Source organism: Scophthalmus maximus, chromosome 15, assembly GCF_022379125.1.
Source record: "Scophthalmus maximus strain ysfricsl-2021 chromosome 15, ASM2237912v1, whole genome shotgun sequence".
Classification (NCBI taxonomy): domain Eukaryota; kingdom Metazoa; phylum Chordata; class Actinopteri; order Pleuronectiformes; family Scophthalmidae; genus Scophthalmus; species Scophthalmus maximus.
In genome coordinates, this window is record NC_061529.1 from 1,391,140 (window position 1) to 1,415,000 (window position 23,861).

At 46.6% G+C, this 23,861-nt stretch overlaps 2 protein-coding genes across 5 annotated transcripts in view; both read left to right on the plus strand.

Annotated features, from left to right (window-relative positions):
- Positions 1-22,714, plus strand: syt16 (synaptotagmin XVI). Of its 4 annotated transcripts, XM_035609472.2 has the most exons (10): positions 1-78; positions 178-217; positions 408-514; positions 11,008-11,181; positions 12,380-12,500; positions 14,570-14,794; positions 16,150-16,391; positions 17,811-18,272; positions 19,181-19,370; positions 19,497-22,714. In XM_035609472.2, exons 1-10 carry the CDS (start codon positions 10-12, stop codon positions 19,808-19,810), a joined length of 1,944 nt encoding a protein of 647 aa, XP_035465365.2. In that variant the 5' UTR covers positions 1-9; the 3' UTR covers positions 19,811-22,714. The 4 variants fall into 4 exon arrangements, with proteins under 4 accessions (XP_035465365.2, XP_035465369.2, XP_035465367.2 ...); XM_035609476.2 differs by lacking the exon at positions 12,380-12,500 and having other exon boundaries at positions 8-78; XM_035609474.2 differs by lacking the exons at positions 1-78; positions 178-217; positions 408-514 and adding an exon at positions 4,206-4,383.
- A 141-nt stretch (positions 22,715-22,855) lies between these two features.
- The window catches only part of LOC118285701 (zinc-binding protein A33-like), a 2,333-nt gene continuing 1,327 nt past the window's right edge, over positions 22,856-23,861 (plus strand). The window contains exons 1-2 of the mRNA XM_035609478.2: positions 22,856-23,149; positions 23,237-23,861. The exon at positions 23,237-23,861 is cut by the window's right edge and continues 1,327 nt beyond it. Coding sequence (XP_035465371.2) covers positions 23,252-23,861 — 610 coding nt within the window. The 5' untranslated portion in view covers positions 22,856-23,149; positions 23,237-23,251. The remainder of the gene's footprint in view (positions 23,150-23,236) is intronic.

Here is a 23,861-nt window from a genome sequence, read left to right on the forward strand (position 1 = left end):
GATTTTAAAATGATCTTGTGGGCGAAGCTAAGTACATTTAGCTTAGTTAGCCGTGGAAAGAATTATGTCATATTTGTTGTATGTTGAAACTAATGTCCACAATTTGCAAATTTGGTCACAACTATAAAGTTTAACTTAATATATGACATTGTTTTGTTTTCCTTCATGACTTTGTAGGAGCAGCACATCCGACGAAGAGCTATGTGTGCGCTAAAAGGTAAATGTTTGTCTATTCCTTCCTAAACTAGATCAATGTGAGAAAAATGATTTAGACATTTTCGGAGCACACGTGATGAAATTGACCGGGGGGGGGGGGGTCATAAACTGACGGTTTGAATCGAAAAAACCAGGCAGGAGTTTGTCATAACCGGTCGAGTCGGTGTGCATGTTTCCTACGGTGCGTGAAGGCGTCATCGCCCTCGGACCGGGACGCCGCTGCCTCCGCTCCGCAGACCACACGCTCGGTTCCGCAGCCGGTTCGGACGAAGGGAAGCCGCCGCCATGGCCACGGACAGTAAGTGCAACGGTCACCGCATGATGATGATGATGATGATGATGATGAGGAGGAGGAGGATGAGGAGGAGGAGGATGAGGAGGAGGATGTTGTTCCCGGGGATGGAGGATGTTTTTCCTCCTCTGGCAGAATGAGAGCGACAGGATGAGGAGGCCAGTTCACACGAAATATGATGTTTTTTACTCTCTAATGTCATCTCAGTCAGATCGGTGTCATGAAGAGGCTTTAATCAGACATGAAATCGATAACTGATTATGATTATTCCGTCAGAATCCCTGCAGGAGCTCCGTGTTGATAGTTGCCTCATCATGGCCACTTGGCATGAAAGTCTATTTTTGTATCTGCTGCACCATAAACACACCATGTTTCTCGTCATGTATCAGAAGCCCATATGCACTGCACTGTATTCATTTATGGATTATACCATATTTACTAAAGCTTAATTATAGAACAGCTTCATGTTGGATAATCCAATTCCAGGGGCAAACATGCTGCAGGACATCTGGGGTGAAATCCACTTATTAATTACAGATGCGATGGGTTATTGTGGAAGCGTTTATCAATGATTCAATAACAGTTATAGAATTGCAGGTGACTGACTAACCAACCGATGCTCGTGGCTCATTAGAAATTGAAAAAACGGAATTGTTACTGAATACAAAAACACGCTTTACGTCAGAAATCGTCGTACAAATTGTTGGTTCAGATTTCAACAGGACACTCGGCCTCGAGTGTCTCCAACAACTCGTCACAACCGGAGATGGTGAATAGAAATTGGACGTATAGTCACCGGGTCTGATGCCTGAAGCCTGTCTTCTGTGTACCGACCAGCAGAGGGCGACTCTATGAGAACGTGCCTCGACTTCTCACTTGATTCATAACGTCAGTAAAACATTTGCCCGAGGAGTTTATGGTTCAATCTCTAGTTTCAAGTCTTCAATAACATGATGTTCATTTTGTACATTATGGTCCATTTGCAGTCAAACAGACCATTAAACACCGGATGTGTCAGGGGCGTGGATACAGTGTGATTCACAGATAGTACCGTCCAATGGGAGACTCCTAAGGAAGTTCGTACAGTTGTTGAGCTCATCATCGTCATCTTCGTCGTCGTCGTCGTTTCATCGTCTTCGTCGTCGTGGTCGTGGTCGTGGTCGTGGTCGTGGTTTTGCTGCTCGACCATTTCCCCCGTCGTCAGACTCATCAGCTGGTTCCACATTAATCGCGTTCGGATCCTTGTGTTTACTTTGCCAACTGTCGCCGGCTGCCTGAGGGAGTTCTGTGAACTCGGCAGCAGAGTCGCACAGCCACCGCAGACCTTTTTGTTCCCACGACTACGGTCGCCCAAGACAAAGCGACTCCTCGGAGCGATCTCACTTCGTGGTGTTGAAGGGGCAGTAAGCGACTTTAAAGAAATACCCGTTTTTGTAAAAAGAAAATCAGCGAATATTTAGTTGGCTGTCGGTTCTGTTTGCGCGCCGAAGAAATATCTGTCTTGGTGTTTGATGGGTTTTTGTAATTCGTCACAGTCGCTAAAATAATTTTTCTAGTGCATTTAAAAAAAATAATGTGTTATCTTTCAGATATTGAATATCTGCTGCCGGGCTCTGACAGTATAGCTGCCACATTATACTCAGTACATTTACTTTAGTAGTATGTACTTTAGTAGTATGTACATAATCTAAGCAGAATTCTAAGATATGTACCTGCTCATTAAACACAAATTAAACACAAGGCACGTGATTATCTTCCTCACAGATGGGACAGATCCCTTCAAGTTTGCATTTGGAGCCTGAAGGCCTCACGTGACGTGTCCAGGGGTCAAAGTGGGTCAGACTGATCCAGAACGGCGTTCCGACGTCCCCTCGATCAACAAGTGAAATCAATGAAATTGGCAGTGTCGCGTGATCATTTCTACCTCTGTGGTGTTCCGATCACGATCAACAGTTGAGCAAAGATGGACGAATATTTCAGTTTGACACAAGTTCAGACGGCGTCAAATACATGAGAAAAGTCTGTCCTAAAGCTTTTATTAGTTTCTGACTCTGGAAAAGTGGGAAAAAAATTTATAAATTCCACAAAACTACTGAATCTGTGAACTATCTCTTCATAAATACTAAGATCTTCTTTGACAATTGATGAAATAACTAATATTTCTCTCACTTCCCTTCACTCTGCTGTGTACTGGGTTCAGTTGTGACTAATATTAATTTCCCCTCATGCTCGATACATTTCCGTACATGTACTTAAGATGCTCAAGGGGGGACCGATTTTACTGCGGCACCGTGAGCCGCCTCTCTTGTCAACGCTTTTCGAACCACGTGCCAAACAGAGGATTGGACTGAGACGAAGGTTCACGTGGAACGAGGTCCGGCTGCCAAAGGCAAACAAGTGTCAAAAGGCAGACGAGGGAAGCGCTGATGTGACGGAGACGATGGGAACGTCCGGGAGCAGGTTGATCGACCGGAGGTGTGAGGAGGAGCAGAGAGTTCAGAGTCATTATTCACTGCAGAGAAACTCCAGGCCGTGTACATGTTTCTCTAAAACCAAGAGTAGGAGCTAAAAGGGGCTAAAGGATAATTCAAAAATAATTATATATATATAACTCTTCACAGGCTTAGTGCTGCTTAGATGTTACAATTTGTTGAATCTACTATTATAAAAAATGTAAATCTTTTTATATATACGGTCTTATGAAATAGTTTCATGCTGGCGTGAGCAGAAGTTTATATCATGAGCAAAAGTTTTAAATAAGCAAATATTGGGACATTCTGCAGATTAGAAACCGGCTGTGAACAGGTTGAAGCTCACACGACACCATGGACAGGATCCGGTTGGCGACGCGTCCAGACTCCAGCGAGATGCAAAACACTGATGAAGAAAACCGGATATTTATCAGCCCAATCGCTTCCTCTCTGTGTGTGTGGGTGTGTGTGTGTGTGTGTGTGTGTGTGAGTGAGAAGCCTCAGACGTCCTGGTTAGTGTGTCCTAGTTACCGACTGCTCTCTCCTCGCTGCTGTGGGCTCAGGCTGCCGGCTGATTGGCCGATGGAGGACTCAGGAGTAATAATTAATGCTTGTCCGTGTGTCTGTGTGTGTGTGTGTGTGTTTGTGTGTGTGTGTGTGTGTGTGTGCGCGCGCGCACGCATGGGTGTGATTAGCTGCGTCAGGAAAATTGAGAATGTGTTTGTTCATGTCTCTGACTCACCTCCGTCCGTAACAGTTGTTCAATTCAGTCAAGATAAGTTAAAATGACATTGGCTGAAGACGAACCTGTCCACCAGGGGGCAGCAGAACTCCACGGCAAGCTGACAAAGATTGGAACCATCCATCCATCCATCGTCTGCCGCTTTATCCATTTAAGGGTCGCGGGGGGGCTGGAGCCAATCCCAGCTGACATTGGGCGAGAGGTGGGCTTCACCCTGGACAGGTCCCAGCCTATCACAGGGCCACATACAGAGACGGACAACTCTCACATTCACACCTACGGTCAATTGAGAGTCTCCAAAGAACGACCCCAGACCTTTGAGAGGTTCTGGCCTTTATTCGGCGACCCCTCAGTGGACGCCGGGTCTCGTTCTCCTCCCTCCCTCCACGTCGTTGTTGTGTCTGGGCGGTCATCGGTATTCAGGAAGGGAACGCCCGCCTCGCCCAGTCGGGGGGCGGCAGGAAAAGCCGCCCCGCGCTGATTGACGCAGCAGAGACGGAGAATCAGGTCTTGCAGAAAGGACCGAAGGAGCAGAGGGTCGAGTGTGTGTTCGCTGCCTGTTTTCTACCTGTGGGTGACGGAGTGAGGAAGAGGAGGAGGAGGAGGAGGTGACAACATGGCCAGCGGAGGGGAAACATCCAATGTGTCACAAACTGGAGACAGTGAGCTTTTTCATTTATTACCTTCTTCCTGAGATCTATAAAAAAACACTTTGACGCGTGTCTTGTTGTCGCTTCACCTGCTGTTGTTCAGCGGAGAAGTTCAACTCCTCGCCCTGATCGTTTTCACTTCTCTGTCAAATACTACACGTCGTTCAGCGAAACTACAATTTATATATATCGCGGTCAGGAAGCGTCACACCAGTTTGGAAAGAGAACTAGGACGTCACTCAACCCGACTGACCGATCCTGCGACGCCGATTTATACATAATCCTAGAATCAGTCCTCTAAATACGCCAGATTTGTTCTTCTTTTTTCATCTAGATCCATGAATTATTCCCTGGAAAGTCTGTAAATATGTTAACGCACAATGTTAAAGAAAGAGTTGAGAGTTGCTGCAAAGTTGTCTTCAAGCCTTTTCGCCATCAGGTGGCAGCTCAACACCACTAATGTGAAGAGGTCGATGCTCTTCTCCAACAGTCTCTGGTCACACACACACACACACACTCTCTCGTTATTTGTGAATGAGTGTTGGTAGTTGGCAGTGTGACGTTGAGTTCAATTCAAGATTTCCGCGTGGAAACTATAATAAATCTCAGCGGTTCGAATGAATTTAATATCAAATACTATATAAATATTAATATTCTGTGTTGAGGTTCAGCCACATCGGCCAGGGGAACGTCTCTGGCTGATTGTAAATTGAATCATCCATTTTTATACATTATTGATATCGGACGGCTTTTTAAAAAGAGCAGGATGTTTTACATCTGAACCGTAAACTTTATCATCAAAGATGACAGTAACTGTATGTTAAGATAAAACATCATAATAACACCAATAAGAGTATGTTTATTATTAGTGATACCTTTAAAAAAGAGGGGGGGGGGCATAGTTTCAATCTGAGAAGGTTCTGGAAATCAACAAAAACCAAAGCTGAACATAATCCAGACAGTGATTTCTAATTCGCACCAAAGCGTAATATAGAAAACAGTTCAGTAGTAATAAGAATATAGTTCGGAGGAGACAGAGAAGTTTTTATGAACCTGAACGCAGCATTTGTGCTTTGTGCTGTATCTTCTTTGAGCTTCTCTTGAGTTGTTGTTTTTTCTTCGTGTTCATCCTCATCTCTCCGTCTCAACCCTGAGACGCTGTCGTCCGCCCGGCCAATCAGGACACAGGCAGACAGCGCCACGGTAACACGAGACCTTCTTGCATGTGGGTGGGTAAAGGCACACTCGTTATACCTTAATAGAGCCTCCGGGCTGTTTCCAGGGAAACAATGATTTTTCAGGTGTGTGTGTGTGTGTGTGTGTGTGTGTGCCCCTCGTGGTCAGCGGGTTTGATTCCGGCTCAAAACACAATGTGCCGAATGATTCTGGGTTGATTCGACGTCCCGTCCCGACAAAACGAACAACAGCCCGGCCGCTTGTGTGTTAAGTGCAACAGGGTCAGTGAACGTCACATGGCTCCGGAGTTTAGGATGGTGTGTAATAGCTCTGTGTGATATGTTGATACATATATGTATGTAAGTTGAATCTAATTTATAAATAGGCGGATCTCTGTCTCCGTCGGAGGATGTGGTCTAGGCCACGTAGACCGCACCGGCCGAACCAAAATGAGACGGTCTGGTCTACGGCGTATTTCCTATTTGTCGTCACAAGAGTGTTCCGCGCCTTACCACTGTCACCTAGCAACGGAGCTGCGGTCGGCCACGGTGCGAAGGTTCGCCATTGGCGCGCAATGACTCCTGGGATGCTTTGAGCCAGGAAGGATCCACCCGTTGGATCCTTGGTTGCCCGGGACTGGAAGGACGCAGGCGCAACCAAGGGCTGCCAGGACGCATGTCGGTCGCATTTGAAGGAGCCCTTCGAAATGGGAAGGCCGAGTCGGGGCCGCTGTGACGCAACCAGTCTTCAACTGGAGCCTCCGAAGGCGGCGGAGCTTGAATTGGGACTTGCTCCTTTGATTTCCTTGGAAACCGTTCATCCGAATGAGTCCAGACTTGGCGGGAGTAAAGCTGGAAGTGTCGCCTGAAGTTTCAGGGATGAGCGGTTCTGGAGGAAAGCTTCAAACCCTCACTCTAGAGACACAACTAGAACTGTGTCCCATGTCGGGGTCGACAGGCCGACGGAGGACTTCCTTGTCCAGCCCTTACTGTTGCGTTGTTTTCTACTTTGAGCCAGCTGTCTGCACAGCTAGGCGACAATGAAGATAGGTTGTCCGGAGAAAGATCTTCCCATTGAATCCTTTCGTTGCTTGGGAATGGAAGGATGCATTCGAGGAGCCTTGGAGCATCTTAGCATTGGACACAGCTGATGTCATGGTGGGTGAATATCGCTCAGGACCCAAGGAAGTATAGTGTTTAGTTGATTGGACAAAGAAAGCTGCGAGCTGGTTCAACGCAGGCCGAGCAGTCGGCCCCTCGACCTTCAGGCCCGTTTTTTCAGTCCTACGAGTAATTACCCACGTGGATGAGCGAACTGAGAGAGGCCCGCAGGCGCTGCTTTCATCTCAACCTCTCTAAAAGAGGAAAGAAACGAGCGGCAAGCAGCACGTTCGTTTGTTCTCCTCGGCGTCTCTGGCATCTCTCTCGTTAATGAGCGGTAACATCGTGGCCTTCGCCTCCGCCGCCGCCGCTGCTGATGCTGATGATGCTGATGATGCTGATGATGCTGATGATGCTGATGATGCTGATGATGATGCTGATGCCGTAGTCTTCTAATTTCCCCCCCGAACCTAATCTAACGCTCTCATCAAAGTGCTCTCTTCTTGCTCCTCTGGAGCTTTTCACTTCAAAGGCGGGTTGGAAAAGTCAGCAGCTGCATAGTAATCAGGGGATAAGGATTTAGTACACACACACACACACACACACACACACACACACACGTAGACGTACAAGCTTTCACCAGCGTGTTTGTCCCAGATTAGTTTCGGTGAATCTTATATCGCCGTCGGTTCGATCTCTGTGTCTCATTAGTCTGATCTGTTGCCTCTCATTGATCCGGGGTCACGCCGCCTCACTAATTCCTTGTTTGTTTGTTCCTACATTCATTATATGTATATATATATATATATATATATATATATATATATATATATATATATATATATATATATATTTTACAATCGGTACATTTGCACCACGTTTCATCGCTACTTTCTGTTTGTCCTTATTTTTTTTTGATTTTTCCAAATCTACCAAACGCTGCTGCAATAAAGCGACTCACCTTCCACGCGCTTATCTCGTCTCATCTTCGTCTGTAGATCACGGAGCACATGTCTGCCATCGTCCGTCTTTAATCACAGTCATGGATCTTCTTGAAATACACTCACTGTTTTCATTTGTAGACGGGCCTGAGTGTCAAGCTTTGCATACATCCAGATGTTTAGGTCTTGTGCATGAGGATGTAGAAGACTGTAAATGATCTCCGTCCGTTATCAGTTATTTATCTATGCTTACAAAACACAATATCACGCCCTGACTATTCATGTACACTGGTCACGTGCGTGTCGGTGTAAACAGGAAGTAGATTGTCCACGCTGCAGAGTCGTTTACGTGCAGAAAAGAATTCGGAGGGGTTGTGTCTTCTTCTTTACAAAAACTGAATAGATCAATGGAAACATCCATTGATTGTAATTGGACGACAAAAGGACGATCATATCCCCAATAAAAGGAGGTTAGTAAGTGTAAAGTGGGAAAGTCTGCGTGTGCTTGTGTGTGTGTTGTGTGTGTGCGCGTGTGTTGTGTGTGTGTGCGTGTGTGTGTGTGTGTTGTGTGTGTGCGCGTGTGTTGTGTGTGTGTGCGTGTGTGTGTGTGTGTTGTGTGTGTGTTGTGTGTGCGCGTGTGTGTGTGTTGTGTGTGTGCGCGTGTGTTGTGTGTGTGTGCGTGTGTGTGTGCAGCAGGTGGGAGGCCAGATTGTGACCCAGGGTTTCTTCCGGTCCATCTGGGTGCAGACAGTAGGAGACTCTGAGTCTCCGACACTGAGCTCAGTGTCCGAGCGTCAGAGCAGCTGAGACGAGGGGAAACTCCACGTTTACGGCTGCACCCGAACGCACCGTCCCAAACATTTAACTGTTTGCATTTCATCCATCCAAACCAAAGTGTTGGGACCGACGTTTTCCCCTCCTCTCCTCCTCTCCTCCTCTCCTCTCTTCTTCTCCTCCTCTTCTCTCCTCTCCTCTCCTCCTCGCCTCTCCTCCTCTCCTCCTCTCCTCTCCTCCTCTCTTCCTCTCCTCCTCTCTTCCTCTCCTCTCTTCTCCTCCTCTCCTCCTCTCCTCCTCTCTTCCTCTCCTCTCCTCCTCTCCTCTCCACCTCTCCTCCTGTCTTCCTCTCCTCTCTTCCTCTCATCTCCTCCTCTCCTCTCCTCTCCTCCTCACTTCCTCTACTCCTCTCCTCTCCTCTCCTCCTCACTTCCTCTACTCCTCTCCTCTCCTCTCCTCCTCTCTTCCTCTCCTCCTCTCCTCCTCTCTTCCTCTCCTCTCTTCTCCTCCTCTCCTCCTCTCTTCCTCTCCTCTCCTCTCCTCCTCTCCTCTCCTCCTCTCCTCCTCTCTTCCTCTCCTCTCTTCCTCTCCTCTCCTCTCCTCCTCTCCTCTCCTCTCCTCTCCTCCTCTCCTCCTCTCTTCCTCTCCTCTCTTCCTCTCATCTCCTCCTCTCCTCCTCTCCTCCTCTCTTCCTCTCCTCTCTTCCTCTCCTCTCCTCTCCTCTCCTCCTCTCTTCCTCTCCTCCTCTCTTCCTCCCCTCTCCTCTCCTCCTCTCTTCCTCTCCTCCTCTCCTCTCCTCCTCTCTTCCTCTCTTCCTCTCCTCTCCTCTCCTCCTCTCTTCCTCTCTTCCTCTCCTCTCCTCTCCTCCTCTCTTCCTCTCCTCCTCTCCTCTCCTCCTCTCTTCCTCTCCTCTCCTTTCCTCCTCTCTTCCTCTACTCCTCTCCTCTCCTCTCCTCCTCTCTTCCTCTCCTCCTCTCTTCCTCTCTTCCTCTCCTCCTCTCCTCCTCTCCTCCTCGTCCCGGTAACAAGCGATGAAGAGAACATCAGCAAACCTCAGATAATCAGCTGGTCCAGTTGGAGCCTCCTCGTCTTCCTCTTCTCCTCGCCGTCACAGACGTTGAGACGAGGGAGTTTGTAAAATGTCTTTTTCTCCCTTCACACAAACGTTATTTACGGTGTCTGTTCTTGATCAGGTTGATTCAATTCATCGACACAATTTCATGAACCCTCCAGAGCAGTTCAAATAAATAGCTCCAACTAAGAATCATAAGAGATCACAGATGTTTGAGTAATGACATCAATGCCACAGGATCCAGGTTGTGTGTGAATCAGTATTTTGTTGCCAAACACACACACACACACGCACACACACACACACACGCACACAAGCTGTTTTTGTGGGTTTAGATTCCTGAAAACGACACACAGAGAATCAGTGTGACAAAACCGGAGGTGGCGCATTAAATAGATGAAGATAATAGTACAACACACACACACACACACACCTACGCTGTCGCCTCTCAGCAGGATGTGTACTCGTCTCACTTTGCTCCCATTGATTCACTCCTGCGCTCTGTGAAATGTTACCGTGGAAACGGGAGACATGCTCTTCTCTTCATCTGCCTCGCGCATCCTCAGACGCAGCTTCTCTCACCGTCACTCTCCTCATCCTGATTTTATCTTCTCTTTCTTTCACCTCTCCTTCTTTCTATCTACTCTGTACAGCATCTGTCCACACTCTTGTCTTCTCGTCGCTTCCTTTTTACTTTCTCTCTTTCGTTCTCACTAATCCTTTATGCTATATTCACGAAAATCTCACAGTTTCCTTCAAGTTCTTTTCTACAAAAAAGGAATGTAAAGTAAAAACAAAATCCCTTCTACAAGCAGCGGGCTTCATAATTAAGTTTCAGTTTATCAGAGCAGTGGAAGAGACCACACTGGATTACTGACCCAGAATGGTTTGTTCATCTACGCTGACGAGTGTGAGGAAAAACTGAAAATGTAGAGAAAACTGTAAAACGCAAAGAAAAACTGAAAAATTACCAAAAACTTAGAAATTAAGGAAAACAATAAAAAAAAATAACAGAAAAATTCTGACCGGCCGCGAAGCTTCAGTCTCTATGATGACGAAAAAACCCTCGGCTGTGTTCACCCGCCAAAATCAATGACTCATTTCTGTTGCCACGGTTTCCAGTGTAAACTGCATGTGTGTGAGTTCCGGAATGGGTTTCTGTACTTTACAGGCATAGCAACAGTAACTACAGGGGGGCGGGGCTTTGTGAAGGAGTCATGTTTCTCGGCAAGTTTCTCACAATATGGGGAAAAAAATGACCAAAATGTTTTGTTTTCAGTTTTTGTTCCAGCTGCTGACTCTGCTCTTGAGCAAGGCACTGAGGGCAACTCACATACTAAAGTGTCACTCGTTTTGTCTGTGTGTATCACATATACCATGCGTACTGTGTGTGTGTGTGTGTGTGTGTGTGTGTGTGTGTGCGTGTGTGTGTGTGTGCGTTTGTGCGTGAGTGTGTGTGCGTGTGCGTGTGTGCGTGTGTGTGTGTGTGTGTGTGTGTCTCCAGCCTGTCTGTTTGTGTGGTCTGATCAGTGTGTCATTGTGTGTCCCCTCTCCCTCTCCCTCCTCCTGCCAGTCACCTCAGAGGCCATCAGCTTCCTGTCGGCAGTCGGCGTCTTCATCGTGGCATTGGCCCTCCTCTTCCTCTTCATCAACAAGAAGCTGTGTTTCTCGCGCGTCGGCGGGCTGCCCTGTCTGGAGGAGCGTGGCCGCCGGAAGAAGGGACGACCGGGAATCCGCCAGGGACTCGGTGAGTCGCCGCCCCCACGGGGACAAAACGCCCAACGCGACCTCTAGTGGCTGCGAGAATTATAACCGCCGTCTGTCAGGAATGAAGAGGGAGTGCTGCTGCGTTGTAATCTGATCGAGAAACGTTGCCGGTTGGAAGTTCGAGGTGGATGGACGAGTCAACGCGTGATAGTGGAGATCACCGCTAGGTTTTGTTTTTCTTTTGTCATATGAATAATTTTTCGAATCCATTTTCGGCAGCTAATAAGAGTCGTGGGTGGACACAGTTTGTGAACGTTGGACAGAGCCAGGCTACCTGTTTGCCCCCGCTTCAAGTCTTTATGCTAAGCTAGGCTAACCCTGTCCATACGCCTGTATCTGTAATTAACTCAGGGAACTATTCATCAACTCAACGCTCATAAAGACAGACAAGAAGACTTAAGAAAAAAATCTATTCAAGGTTAATCTATTACATAAAAAGTAACGTGTGTGTGTGTGTGTGTGTGTGTGTGTGTGTGTGTGTGTGTGTGCGCTTCATGACTCCAATTAACCTCTGGAGGAGCTGGAGAGAGATCGTGGGCGAGTTTCTTACTGTTCATGACGAGAGTGAGTCGGCCTCGCGCCGCCGCCGAGCTCTGCAGCCGCTCGCCCACAAACAAATACGACCAGTGAAACATGAAAAACCTCTGGGAAAACACTTGTGTTGGTCTTTTCTCTCCCTTCGTCATCCAGTGAAACTCGCTCTCCTTCCTCCCACTTGTCAAACAGCGCAAACACGCAGAGCAAAGGTCCCGAAGGGTTAAATCAATATTACATTAAAGGAGTAAGAGCCGCATCTTTTTCTTCCTCTTCTTCATGTTTCCAAGGACGAATCACCAAACGGGGCAAAGCTCTGTGTGTGTGTGTGTGTGTGTGTGTGTGTGTGTGTGTGTCTAATATGATAATTTGATTAATTACATCCTTACGTCCTCGTCCGACTCTCGGCAAGAAAGCGAATAAGCACATTTCCCAAAATATGAACTAAACATTTTTAGAGATTGTGGCGGAGTTTCACCCTCTTCAACCCACAGGGAGGAATCTCTCGTAGCCTTTTATCAGCGTGACTCTTTGTAAATGTTTTCTTCTCCGTCGGTTCCACACCACAGTGATGTTTGAATCCAGCTGCAGACTATAGAGAGTCCAGCGAGTGAACAAACACGGAGCTGCTTCCTCTCCTGCAGCAGGTGGAGTCTCTGGTATTTCCGGTCGGTTTCCTGAACAAACAACGCGTCGCGTTCAGAGTCTCTGACCGAAAAAACCACTGGCAGCTCAAGAAACCCTCCCGGAGCTTCACAGGATCAGGTACGGAAAAGGCCTCAGACACTTCTGATTCATTCGGATTCGGATTAAACTCAAAAACAATTCTTTCACACACACGATCGTGAGCTGAAAGACTCAGACTGTGTTTTTCAGGAACACAACGTAAGTAAATATTCGACTTCTCGTCTTTTATAAGATAAAAAGTGTTTTTAAAAGGAGATTTTTTGTGGAATGAAGTCGTCGGAAATATTAAAGGAGGCTCTAATTCATCATAATCTAATTGAATTACTGTGAAAAGAAACTTTCTCTGACACTGAACACACACGATGCTTTTCAACATAATGTTGCGAATTTAATTCTTCAGTTGAGAAGTTACTTTAGTAAAGTTGCCTATTTTGTATTTGCATTTTGTATCGCATTAGAAAAAGTTGATGGAAACTATCAGAGCTGCAACAGTTTACAGGTTAATCGAATACTAAATTAATCTCCAACTATTTTCATAATTGATTAATCGGTTCAAGTAGTTTTTATGAGAAAAGAAAAGTCATAATTCTCTGATTTCAGCTTCTTAAATATTAATATTTCTGGTTCTTTGCTCCTCTGTGGCAGTGAACTGAATATCTTTGGTGTGTGGACAAAACAAAACATCATGTTGAGGGTGTTGGGGAACACAATCAACATTTTTCACCATTTTATGAACCAAAAAATTAATCGATTATTGGAAAAAATAATCAACAGATTAATCGATAATGAAAATAATCACATCATAGTTGTGTGTGTGTGTGTGTGTGCCACGTTTGACCTGCCAGCTGTGAATAGCTTTAGAAGACAGGAGTCAACGAACCAATCAGCTGTCACCCTCCCACTCAAAAGGCGGCTTCGAGGCTCTGTAGGTAACCATGGCGATTGCTCAGGTAGCCACGATGACCTGCACTTAAGAGAAAGAGAGAGAGAGGGAGGGGGTTGGGGTGGGAGGCAGATCGGCCCACCTCCACTTCATTCATTCAGCTGTTGCTATCCAATTATGGTCAAATTATAAATGTGAGTGGAGTGACCCTCCACCTCTGTCAATGCTAACAGGTTGTGTGTGTGTGTGTGTGTGTGTGTGTGTGTGTGTTTGTGTGTGTGTGTGTTTGTTTGTGAGTGTGTGCATGTGTGTTTCTTTTCACCTCTCGTGAAGGAGCGATGATTCCAGTCCCCCGCTGCACACAGTTTCTTTAACGTACTGCGCCTGTGAGCTGGTGGATAATGTTGCTGATTCAGTCTTGATTCATCGTTCAGCTGCTGAGAGATTAGAAAATGCTGTAATTACTGGTTCTATTAAGGGTTAATTAAAAGAGAAAAGTCATAGTTCATGAATAAAAACAGCTTTTGTGTTGTTCAGGTCCTCATCCAGCTCAACCGCACTGTTCTCTATTGTATTTCTTTCAATTTTTTATAGATTTTTTCAATTTTCCATTTTATGAGAACATTAACTGTGATTTAAAAAACAGATTTTTCTATTTGTTGCTCAATAATCTCAGTAGGAATAAGTATAACTGAGTGTTGTCTGAAGGTATTTCTGACAGGCTGCTTTCACCCCAGCAACCATACCTTTATTTTTCTATTTTGGCATGTAGAATATTTCATTTCCAGTTTTTCCTCCAAGGTTAACTTTTTATTTGTGGTACAAGCTCTGAATTAAGGATCTGGCTGCACATTATTCACCACCGTTTAGCTGTTTTCATACCAAAGCACTTTGCCTCGCATTCGTTCGCCGTCATCCAGCTGTAAATACCAACAGGAATTCTGGTAAATACAATTGTGCGTCGTCTGCATAGCGGTGAAATTTCTCCTATTTCAAGCAAGTTTCTCCTCAGTCTTACGTACATTTCCAATAGTATGTTCAGGATCAAGCAATGAACTCATGTTTATTCAGTTGTGACCTGTAATTAAGGCCAAAAGGACGGTCTAAAGTCAGAAGTGCTGCCGGACAAATCACAGAGTGAAGATGAGTGAGAACTCACTGGTGTTTTGTTGGATTTCCTCACCTCTCTCTTCTCATGCTCCTTTATCTCCCAGCTTGTTCCGTTTGTCAACCTCCCTGTGTCCCTGTGTCCCTCTCCCTGCAGTGAACAGCTACGGTGACGACGACGGCGTCAGCTCCTCCGACAGCGAGGACGAGGTCCAGAAGCAGTTTGAGATTTCTGTGTCGCGGTCGCAGAGTTTCCGCGGAGCGCCGCCAAGCGGAGGTGAACAGCCGGCGCAACCGTCTCAGCTGGCGCTGGGTCGACGGCACAAATTCACCCGACTGTCGGACCAGGAGGAGGGCAGCACGGAGCCGTCAGACTGTGAAGGTGTGTTAGTGCAATCATATAAATCTGTATTCCACACAACACATTGATGACATACACCAATGTAGATTTGTAACCTGTCGGAGATCTGGTAACTATCACTTTACCTGTTGTATGAGTCTATTGGAGTTCATGTTGTAAATCAATAGGAAGGACAGATTTATGGCAATATTGGACTTTTTTACTCACGTTTAAAAAACAAAAAGTGATTTATCAAGAATGCCCAGAGCAGCGAACTCCGTAAAAAGGTCTGGATGCAAGTCTGCGGAGATTCTCCAGAGTACACATCTGAAAACAGCTTTAGACTCGAGGAAGAACTGATTGGTATTTTGTGGCAAGAGGTTAAAGGTTGAGGTCACTGTGACCTCATTGGCCATGACTCAGGAATTGTTTATTGAATTAGATTCAGTCCGAGTCTGTACAGCCATGGAGGGAAAGTGCAACTTGACTGGTTGGCGGAGAGATACAAGGTTCTAGTTAGAATGAGCAGCGGGTTGTTGACATTGTTTGGTCCGGGTCAGTCTGTCTCAAGAGGAATTCATTCATCATCTTTTAATCACAAATGTACAAGGTGGAACACACACACACACACACACACACACACACACACACACGCAGTCCGGTGACTCACCTCAGCTTGTTGCTATGGTGAACACTCGATGCAGCCGCAGATGTAACGGGAAGAACAGTTCCTTAATGACGATGAACTGGAGATAATTGCTTTAGAAAGGTCTGACAACTGTCTTTGCAATAAAATGCAATAAACATTTACAGTGTATTCCAAAAGTATTCAGACACCTTCACTTTTCTTCACATTGTTATGTTGTTACAAAGTCAATGCAAAGATGCGAGTGGACGAAAGACGAGTAAACGCACAAGTTGAAATATTTGAACTTAGACGAAATATTTGCGTGACGCAATGTCGCGAAAAGCCAGTTAGCGCTGATTCTTTTAAAGTCACCGGTGTCCGAAAGAGAAACGTTGAATATTGGCTGGTTGTGTTTGGTCGCATTATTCTTGCGAGTAACACGAGCAAATACAAATGTTCCTGCGGCAAAACTCGAGTGAGTAACGTGGTGTGAACGCACCATTAGACAGGAAACAGGTTGTGAAGAGTTGTGAGACCATGAACCTGACGGTAACTCTGGCCCTCAACTGCACCCCCTAGAGCAAACTTGCTGCCATTACACAAACTCATACAATTGTGTCACATCCCAAAATCAATTTGGAACAATTGAGGGGGGCGTGTCCCCGACTGGCCTTACTGTCAGTCATCTGCCCTTTGACCCACAGATTTAACACCAACCACCAGGGTGCCCTAATGCTGTGTTTCCTACCCTGTTGCCTTCCTCCTGCAGAGATGGAGGCTCAGGGCCGGCAGGGTTTCCAGGACCCGCTCTCTGCAGCGGTGGAGGAAAGCGAGCGGGCGTCTGCCGCCTCCACGGACAGGCCCGCCGCGCTCACATCATCAGGCGCCGGGGAAGTTACCGCCACCAGTCAGAACCGTCAGGCTGCAGATGGCAGCGAGGAAATGCAGCAGGCTGCACAGGACCGCGACCAAAATGAGGCCACAGACAGCTCCTCAACGTGGAGCCCGGAGGTACTGCAGCCTGACGTTCAGAATCACCCGTTTAACAGACGGTCAACTCCAACAACGAGTCCTGAGAAAACGTTTCACCTAAAACAAATAAAATAAACCACGGCAGGGATAATTTAACAGGGCCAGTGAGCCCTGCTGTTATGTTACCCATCATGCTCGGCGGAGGTAACAAACCAAAGACGTTCGTATAAATCGGCCCACGTATAAATAAAGGAGAGCAGGAATGTAAAAATCTAAAAACCTGTCAGTCACCAAACCACACTTTGAAATTGGGAGCAATCTGTGCAGTAAATACCTCCCACACACACACACACACACACACACACACACTTCATAAATAAAAGATGAGGTTGCCTCAGTGGAGCTACAGAAAACCTGGGAGAGCCTTGTTGTGGCAGTTTATTTATACAGTTATATAACAACAGTGCTACTGCTAGTGCTGCTAATAATACAAGTACTACTAGTACTAGGAACTGCTGCTACTGTATATGCTGTACGCTGTAGTATTAGTGCACCAAAATACCAAGGGGGACAGACACAGTAGTCCCCACTGTTTGTAGGAGGCTGCATGTTACCCCATCGCTGGAAAGGTTCCAAATAAATATAATAATTTTGTATTCCCATCACTTTTTGCAAAGAAAAAAAAAACTTCTTTGTGTTTTCCTCTTATTCAAGCATGGAATTCCTGACTTGCATTTACATGTTTACATATGTTTAAAAAAAAAAAAAAAAGATAAACTTTATTATTATAATTATTATTATTGACATGATTATCGTGTTTGCAAGTCCCGCCACAGTGAAGTAGGTGAAAAGCAAAATGCAAAAAAAATCTGTATCATTTGTTGTTGTTTGTTCGTCTTGTTTTTTTATTGGCAGCCATGACACTTAAGGAAATACTTAAACCAGAAAAAAGAAAATGATCATAAGAAGTTATTAAAGTAAATTTACTGATAATAGAGGGGGACAAAACAAATCACATGCTGCCTTGTAAAGATTTTTTGTGCAAGATTTTCGTTTCCTACTCAAACTGTCCGCCAGCGGCAGAAGATCCTCTGAGTGAATCTGTTCGTTCGGCTGAGAAGATTATCTTCCAAACGGCTTTGTGTTGGAAACACGTGGGCTGGAAGGAATCAATGTCCAAACGATTCTGTGTTTGCCCTCGTTCTGCTGCCTTTCTATTCACATCTCCGCCAATTACACGCTCAGTCATAAATAGACGCCAGCCGCGAGGCCAGGAAGGAACTCTTTTCTCACCTGTACCAGTGATGCTTCATATATACTGTATAACTTCTAAAGCAGCAACTCTCAATACTGCTTTTAATTTTCCTCTTCTTGAGGAGTTATCACTTTGTTTAGTCCAACTGAACCACAGCAAGTTTGATTTTTTTAATTATTGCTATTTCCTCCGGTCCTTCTCAGCAAGAGCAGCCTCCCCAGGATGAGGTCTCGACTCAGCCGGTCAGCTCCTCCCCTCGGCCCCCCATCTCCAAATGTGGGGACCTGGTCCTCTCTCTGGAGTACCGTCCCGACACGGAGAAGCTGCTGGTGTCCGTGGTCGCGGCCCGCGACCTGCCCGACAAGGCCCGCAGCGGGATGGACTCCTGGCAGGTGCACATGGTCCTGCTACCCTCCAAGAAACAACGGCACAAGACGTCGGTGCAGAAAGGCTCGCTGCCGCACTTCAACGAGACGTTTCGCTTCTCGCGCCTGGAGCCGTCGGACCTGCCGATGACGGCCGTCAGGTTCAGGCTGTACGCACTCGGAGGCAGGATGTCCCGTGAGCGGATGATGGGGGAGAAGGTGCTGCGTTTAGGCGGGCTCAACCCAAACGGAGGGTCCATGGAAACAACGCTGGTTCTGGAGCCTCGCATTAACCTCAAGGTGACACTTAGTGTTTTTTAGTGGTTTTGTTGATGTTAGCGGACTCCATTTCCAAGCTAACGTTAGCTAGTGTTACCACTGTGGGTTAAACGATCACACATCACGCGTCTTTCCAACAAAATCAGTCAAAGGCAACATGTTTCAACCAAAAAAAGTCTCGGAAGTGATGAGGACATTCCTGTCCTGGCTCTTAGAATGTCTATGCTGCGTTCCAGTTTGCCTCAGAACTCGCAACTGGGACCCTGGAATTCGGGATAGTGATTTTTTCCGACCTTCCAAGTTGGAATTCCGACTTGCAGGGGTGTTCCATTTGCAATTTCCAACTCGGAGGGCGTAATTCCGAGTTCCGAGATCATACTGGAAATGATAAACCCGACTTCCGAGTTCCGAGGTAAACTGTAACGCAGCATTAGTCTTGTTGATGTGTGTCGGTTGCCCTTTGTCCTAGATGTACTGAGACAGAGACAGAGCGTTTCTATGGAGACAGCCATTACGTTATGTGAGATGACCGCACGTGATTCCGAGAGTTAAATATGTCACTCCGACCGGGCTAGGTAGGTTTTTCTTTCGGACACCATGCACTGACCACTTGTTGATCTGGGCCACGAACCAGAAATCTCCTCAATAAAACTGGGCTCTTGTAATAGATACTTGTGCCCAACACCACGGTCTTCCTGATTCAACCGCATCAATTTTTCCATTACAGGAAGGTCTACGTTCACACATCTTTTCAAAACAAGCAAAACTTTAGAATTGTGACAATAGGGAAAGACCATTAAAGGAGACATTTTGAAATATCAGTGGGTCATGAGAGCTGCCGTTCACAATCACCTCTGTAGTTTCTCCTTCTGTACCGACGTGAATGAAGCTGCTGTGGAAGCTGCTCACTGAGTTTATTCCTCTGTCAGAGTGTGGACTCCCTGCTGAGTCTGTCCGCCGTGTCCCACAGCGACAGCGCCTCGTCCACTCAGTCCCTGACCCACGGCGGCGTCCCCGAGCTGCTGGTGGGCCTCTGCTACAACGCCACCACGGGACGCATGTCGGTGGAGCTCATCAAGGGCAGCCACTTCCGAAACCTGGCCATGAACCGACCACCAGGTCTGCAGAGAGAGAGACCACACTGACATACACGCTAATGCACCATACCCACGCAAAGGTAAAGGGTTGACATTTGTGTATTTTCTTTCTTTCTTCTTTCCTCCGGAACCCTCTCCTCTGGTCCAGACACCTATGGTCGTCTGTGTCTGCTGAACTCGGTCGGTCAGGAGATCTCCCGTTGTAAGACGTCGGTGCGTCGAGGTCAGCCCAACCCCGTCTACAAGGAGACCTTCGTCTTCCAGGTGGCGTTGTTCCAGCTGTCGGACGTCACGCTGCTGGTCTCCATCTACACCCGGCGCAGCATGAAGCGCAAAGAGATGGTGGGCTGGATCGCTCTGGGTCAGAACAGCAGCGGCGAGGAGGAGCAGCTCCACTGGCAGGACATGAAGGAGAGTCGAGGACAGCAGGTCTGCCGCTGGCACGTCCTGCTGGAGGCGTAGCGCCGCCTGTCCGACAGGATTTACTTTTTCTACAAGGTTGATGGGAGTTTGTTCTTTTGGTAGAATTTTTTTTTTTTTAAGTACTGGGGGAAAGGAAAAGATCCTGCGGGCGGTGCATGTGGATGTCGCAACGGTCCAAACCTGGAGGACCACATCAAACCTGGCTGCTTATTTTTATGGCTGATGGAAGTTAAAAATAAATAAAATTCATGAAAAATAAATTCGAAGAAAGCTTGTACATGGCAACTCACTCATGTGATTGTTTGATTTCCTAACAGAGGATATGTTTGATTTCATGTCAACCTCAAAGGTTTAGTGCAGGAATGATGTGAATCCTCTCAGTTGGAAACTTTTGTAGAACATCCATCAGTCTCCAAGAGGAGCTGAGAATTCGTCCTTTCTACTGCGCATCTGTGTTTCTTCTGCCACGAGCTACATCTGGGGACAAATTTCTGACAAGTGACGATTTGATTGTGATATTTCTTTTGCTTGCTGTCGAATGGATCTTTGTCACGTGATCATTTTTTGGTCTGAAATGAATCGGACCAATAGGGACGGAGACATACTCGCTTGAAACGACGGTGTTCCCACGTGCATGACGGCTGCCTCTTGTATCCTGCGTCCATTTGGAGAGTTGGTTGTGCATATCCTCCACACAATTTGAAGGAAAAAAAGATGCAATGTCCAAAATTTGATGAGAAACGTGCTTCTCAAAACAGCTGGCGTCATCCGTCTGAGCTGGCGGCGGAATTCAGTCGCTCACTGGTCCACTGAGACCAACTTTGCTCATGCTGATAATGCTGTAAGTGTTTGCATTGACATGTTTGTTGTTTACATCGTGCAAAATCTGTTCATTCCACACAGTCTGCCCTCTAGTGGTGTCCTCCGGTGACACGTGTAGTGCACAGGCACGTACATGAGCAAGTACGTGAGCTACAGTGTACAGACCCAAGAGTTCATGTCTGAAGAAGCTTTATGATTGGAGATCACAGAGAAGTAGCACATGGCTGTACATCAGTATCTCCGTTTGCCCCCACGTCCGTCGAGTTCAAAGGACATCGGTGATCTGAATGACGTCCCCTAACCCTAGAATCACCGCGGAGTTTGGTGTGAAACAGGTTTACCATACGTAAATCCTTAGAGATCTCTCTCTGGTGGTAGAAAGCACATATCGGACGTCCAAACCAGGAAGACAGAATACAGATATTTGACAGAATATACAGCAGATGTGAAAGGGACAGATTTTTATTGATCGTTTTGACAATGCTATATCCTTGGTACAGTGTCTCTAAGTCACAAGTCACAGAGACTGTTTTGCTAAAGAAAAGACCAAGTGGTTGAACTTGCAAAATGTTCTTCTCCCGGTCGGTGGAGGAGACTGTCTCCTCACGGGGGGTCTGGATGCAATTCTTTGCATTTTAGAAAATGTGGCCCAGCCAATGTTTGTTCGCCGTCGTTGATGAAAAAACACAAAAATTACACTTTCATCAATTCATTTGAGGTCAACAGACGCGTGAGCGGCGACGCCAGTTGTCTGGTTCCCGTTGAAGACGACGTAGAAGAAGACGAAGAAGAAGACGAAGACGTAGAAGAAGCAAACAGTGAAAGAAGTGAAGATATTCAATCACTCAAGTGGAGGAGGAGGAGGAGGAGGAGGAGGAGGAGGGCGTCTCATTCATCCCCCCCCCACATCATCAACACTGAATGATGTTGTTTGGCGTCTCCTTCACAAGTCAAAGCTCATTCCAACAACACCCGTCAACGCTTAGCTGAAAAGAGGCTTTAAATATCTCACTGCAGCTGTTTATAACACACACACTCTCTCTGTATGTGGTAATTGGTAGTTACAGATGTAGAAATCGTACAGTGTGATGCGGCCGAGGCTCATCGTCTTTCCCTCTGAGCGTCAGGAGGATTATGGTTCTGTTTACCCCTCGGGGGGGGGGGGGGGTCACACACCGAGAGCAGCAGGGATGTGTGTTTTATATGAAAGTTCACTTTATTCCAGATACGTGAGGAAAAACAGAAAAAGCGTCAAGGGGTCAGTAAGGTCGGCGCGCAAACCCCCTCTTGTCCGCCTCGAGGGCCGCGGACCAAATGAACCCGGACAGAGCGCCGACCAGTCACAGACAAATGAGACGCAGTGCGACAGGAAAATGGGAAGAACTGTATTGTCAGTCGTTTGTCCCTCTCATATAGATGATATATCACCAAGGGTTGGACAGACGTCCCACATCTATGGAAGAGTATTAGGGCCAGTCGTAAGGAGAAAATGCAGAGAATAAAGTTGAAAATTGTGACCAGGAAGCACCTTCCAGCAGCACCACACAGCCGGAGGTTGATGTTTTGTTAGACAGTTTGCTCGCTAACGCTAGCGGCTAACCAAGTTGATATTATGATTGACAGGCTGAATCTGGAAGAAACGGCGCGGTGACACGTGACTGTCGACGTGTGTCCTGACACGATAACCTTCAACGGCAAACAACCGTTGATGAATTCTGAGAGGCGCGCAGCTAATGAAGCTAGTGTAGCTTTGCTAACGTTAGCTAACGTGGACATGTGACAGCTGAACTGGAACCACAACACGGACGTTCAGGGCTATTTCGACTTTAATCTCCACATTCCGACTTTATTCTCGACATTTTGACTTTATTCTCGAAATGTTAAATAAATTTTAAAAAATCTTCCCCCATTTTTTCTCTTGTGCTTGGCCCTAATAATCTTCCATATACATCAGAGGCAGACTTGTGTTCACAAAAAAGGAAACAAGGTATTTTTGCAGGTTCAAGCCACAGACTGTAAATGAAGTTACAAACCCATTATCTTGCTCTGACTGTTTCACTGGAATATAATCTGTAATCCCATTGATGTCTAAATAAAACAGACACTATGAGTCCAGCGCAGGAGACGCTCAGTCCATTATTCGGTTGACTTGGTGCGGAGCGGTAACGATGAACCATGATCCAGTTTGTTTCTTCTCTACTGAACCTTCATCGTCATCATCATCCTCACACGTTTCAACCCTGTAAAGAAACAAGTTGTGCACTGAAACCATCAAACCTCTGATGACGACAGCAAGTTGTGTGATCGTGTAGTGTGTCTGAGAACAAAGGGTTAAATAGAACAGAGCTGCACATCATGAGTCAGTGTTTCAGGCTCCTCCCTCTCCTCACTCACCTGAGACAAACCAGGAAACTGTTGGTCACTGAAGAGACACAGGCTGAACCACAGACGATCAGGTTCACTGACATCGTCCTCTGAGTGAGTCCAGCTCCTGGAGAGGAAAGTGGAGAACTTCACCTCTGCTGCCTCCACCTGCCGACGCTCCACATAACCAACGTGAGTTTGATCAACAACCTCGACTCAAAGTGAAAGTAAACTTCAGTGGAGCCGTGACTGACTGAACCGTCTGTCTGCTGTTCACAGCTTCACTCAGACTAAATGGCTTCCAGATCAGAGGAGGATCTCTGCTGTCCGGTCTGTCAAGATGTCTTCAGAGATCCTGTTCTTCTGTCATGTAGCCACAGCTTCTGTAAAGACTGTGTGAAGAGATGGTGGAGAGAGAGACCACAACAAGAGTGTCCAGTTTGTGAGAGAAGGTCTTCAAGAGAAGAACCACCTTGTAACCTGGTGTTGAAGAACCTGTGTGAGGACTTCTTACAGGAGAGAGGTCAGAGGTCTTCACAGGCTCTCTGCAGTCTGCACTCTGAGAAACTCTCCCTCTTCTGTCTGGACCATCAGCAGCTGGTGTGTGTCGTCTGCAGAGATTCAGAAAAACACACCGACCACAGGTTCAGACCCATCGATGAAGCTGCTCGACAACACAAGAAGGAGCTTCAGGAAACTCTGGAGCCCTTTAAGAAGAAGTTGAGGAATTGTGGACGTGTTAAAGTGAAGTTTGACCAAACAGCAGAACACATTAAGGTCCAGGCCCGACGCACAGAGAAGCAGATTCAGGAGCAGTTTAAGAAGCTTCACCAGTTTCTACAAGAGGAAGAGGAGGCCAGGATGACTGCACTGAGGGAGGAAGAGGAGCAGAAGAGTCAGGTGA

Bases quoted from the DNA above. Each gene is read 5' to 3' on its own strand.
- syt16 (XM_035609472.2), top strand. From the start codon at position 10: ATGATCTTGTGGGCGAAGCTAAGTACATTTAGCTTAGTTAGCCGTGGA. The intron at 218-407 runs GTAAATGTTTGT...CGGTGCGTGAAG, and splicing joins AGCTATGTGTGCGCTAAAAG to GCGTCATCGCCCTCGGACCG. The intron at 11,182-12,379 runs GTGAGTCGCCGC...CCTCTCCTGCAG, and splicing joins GGGAATCCGCCAGGGACTCG to CAGGTGGAGTCTCTGGTATT.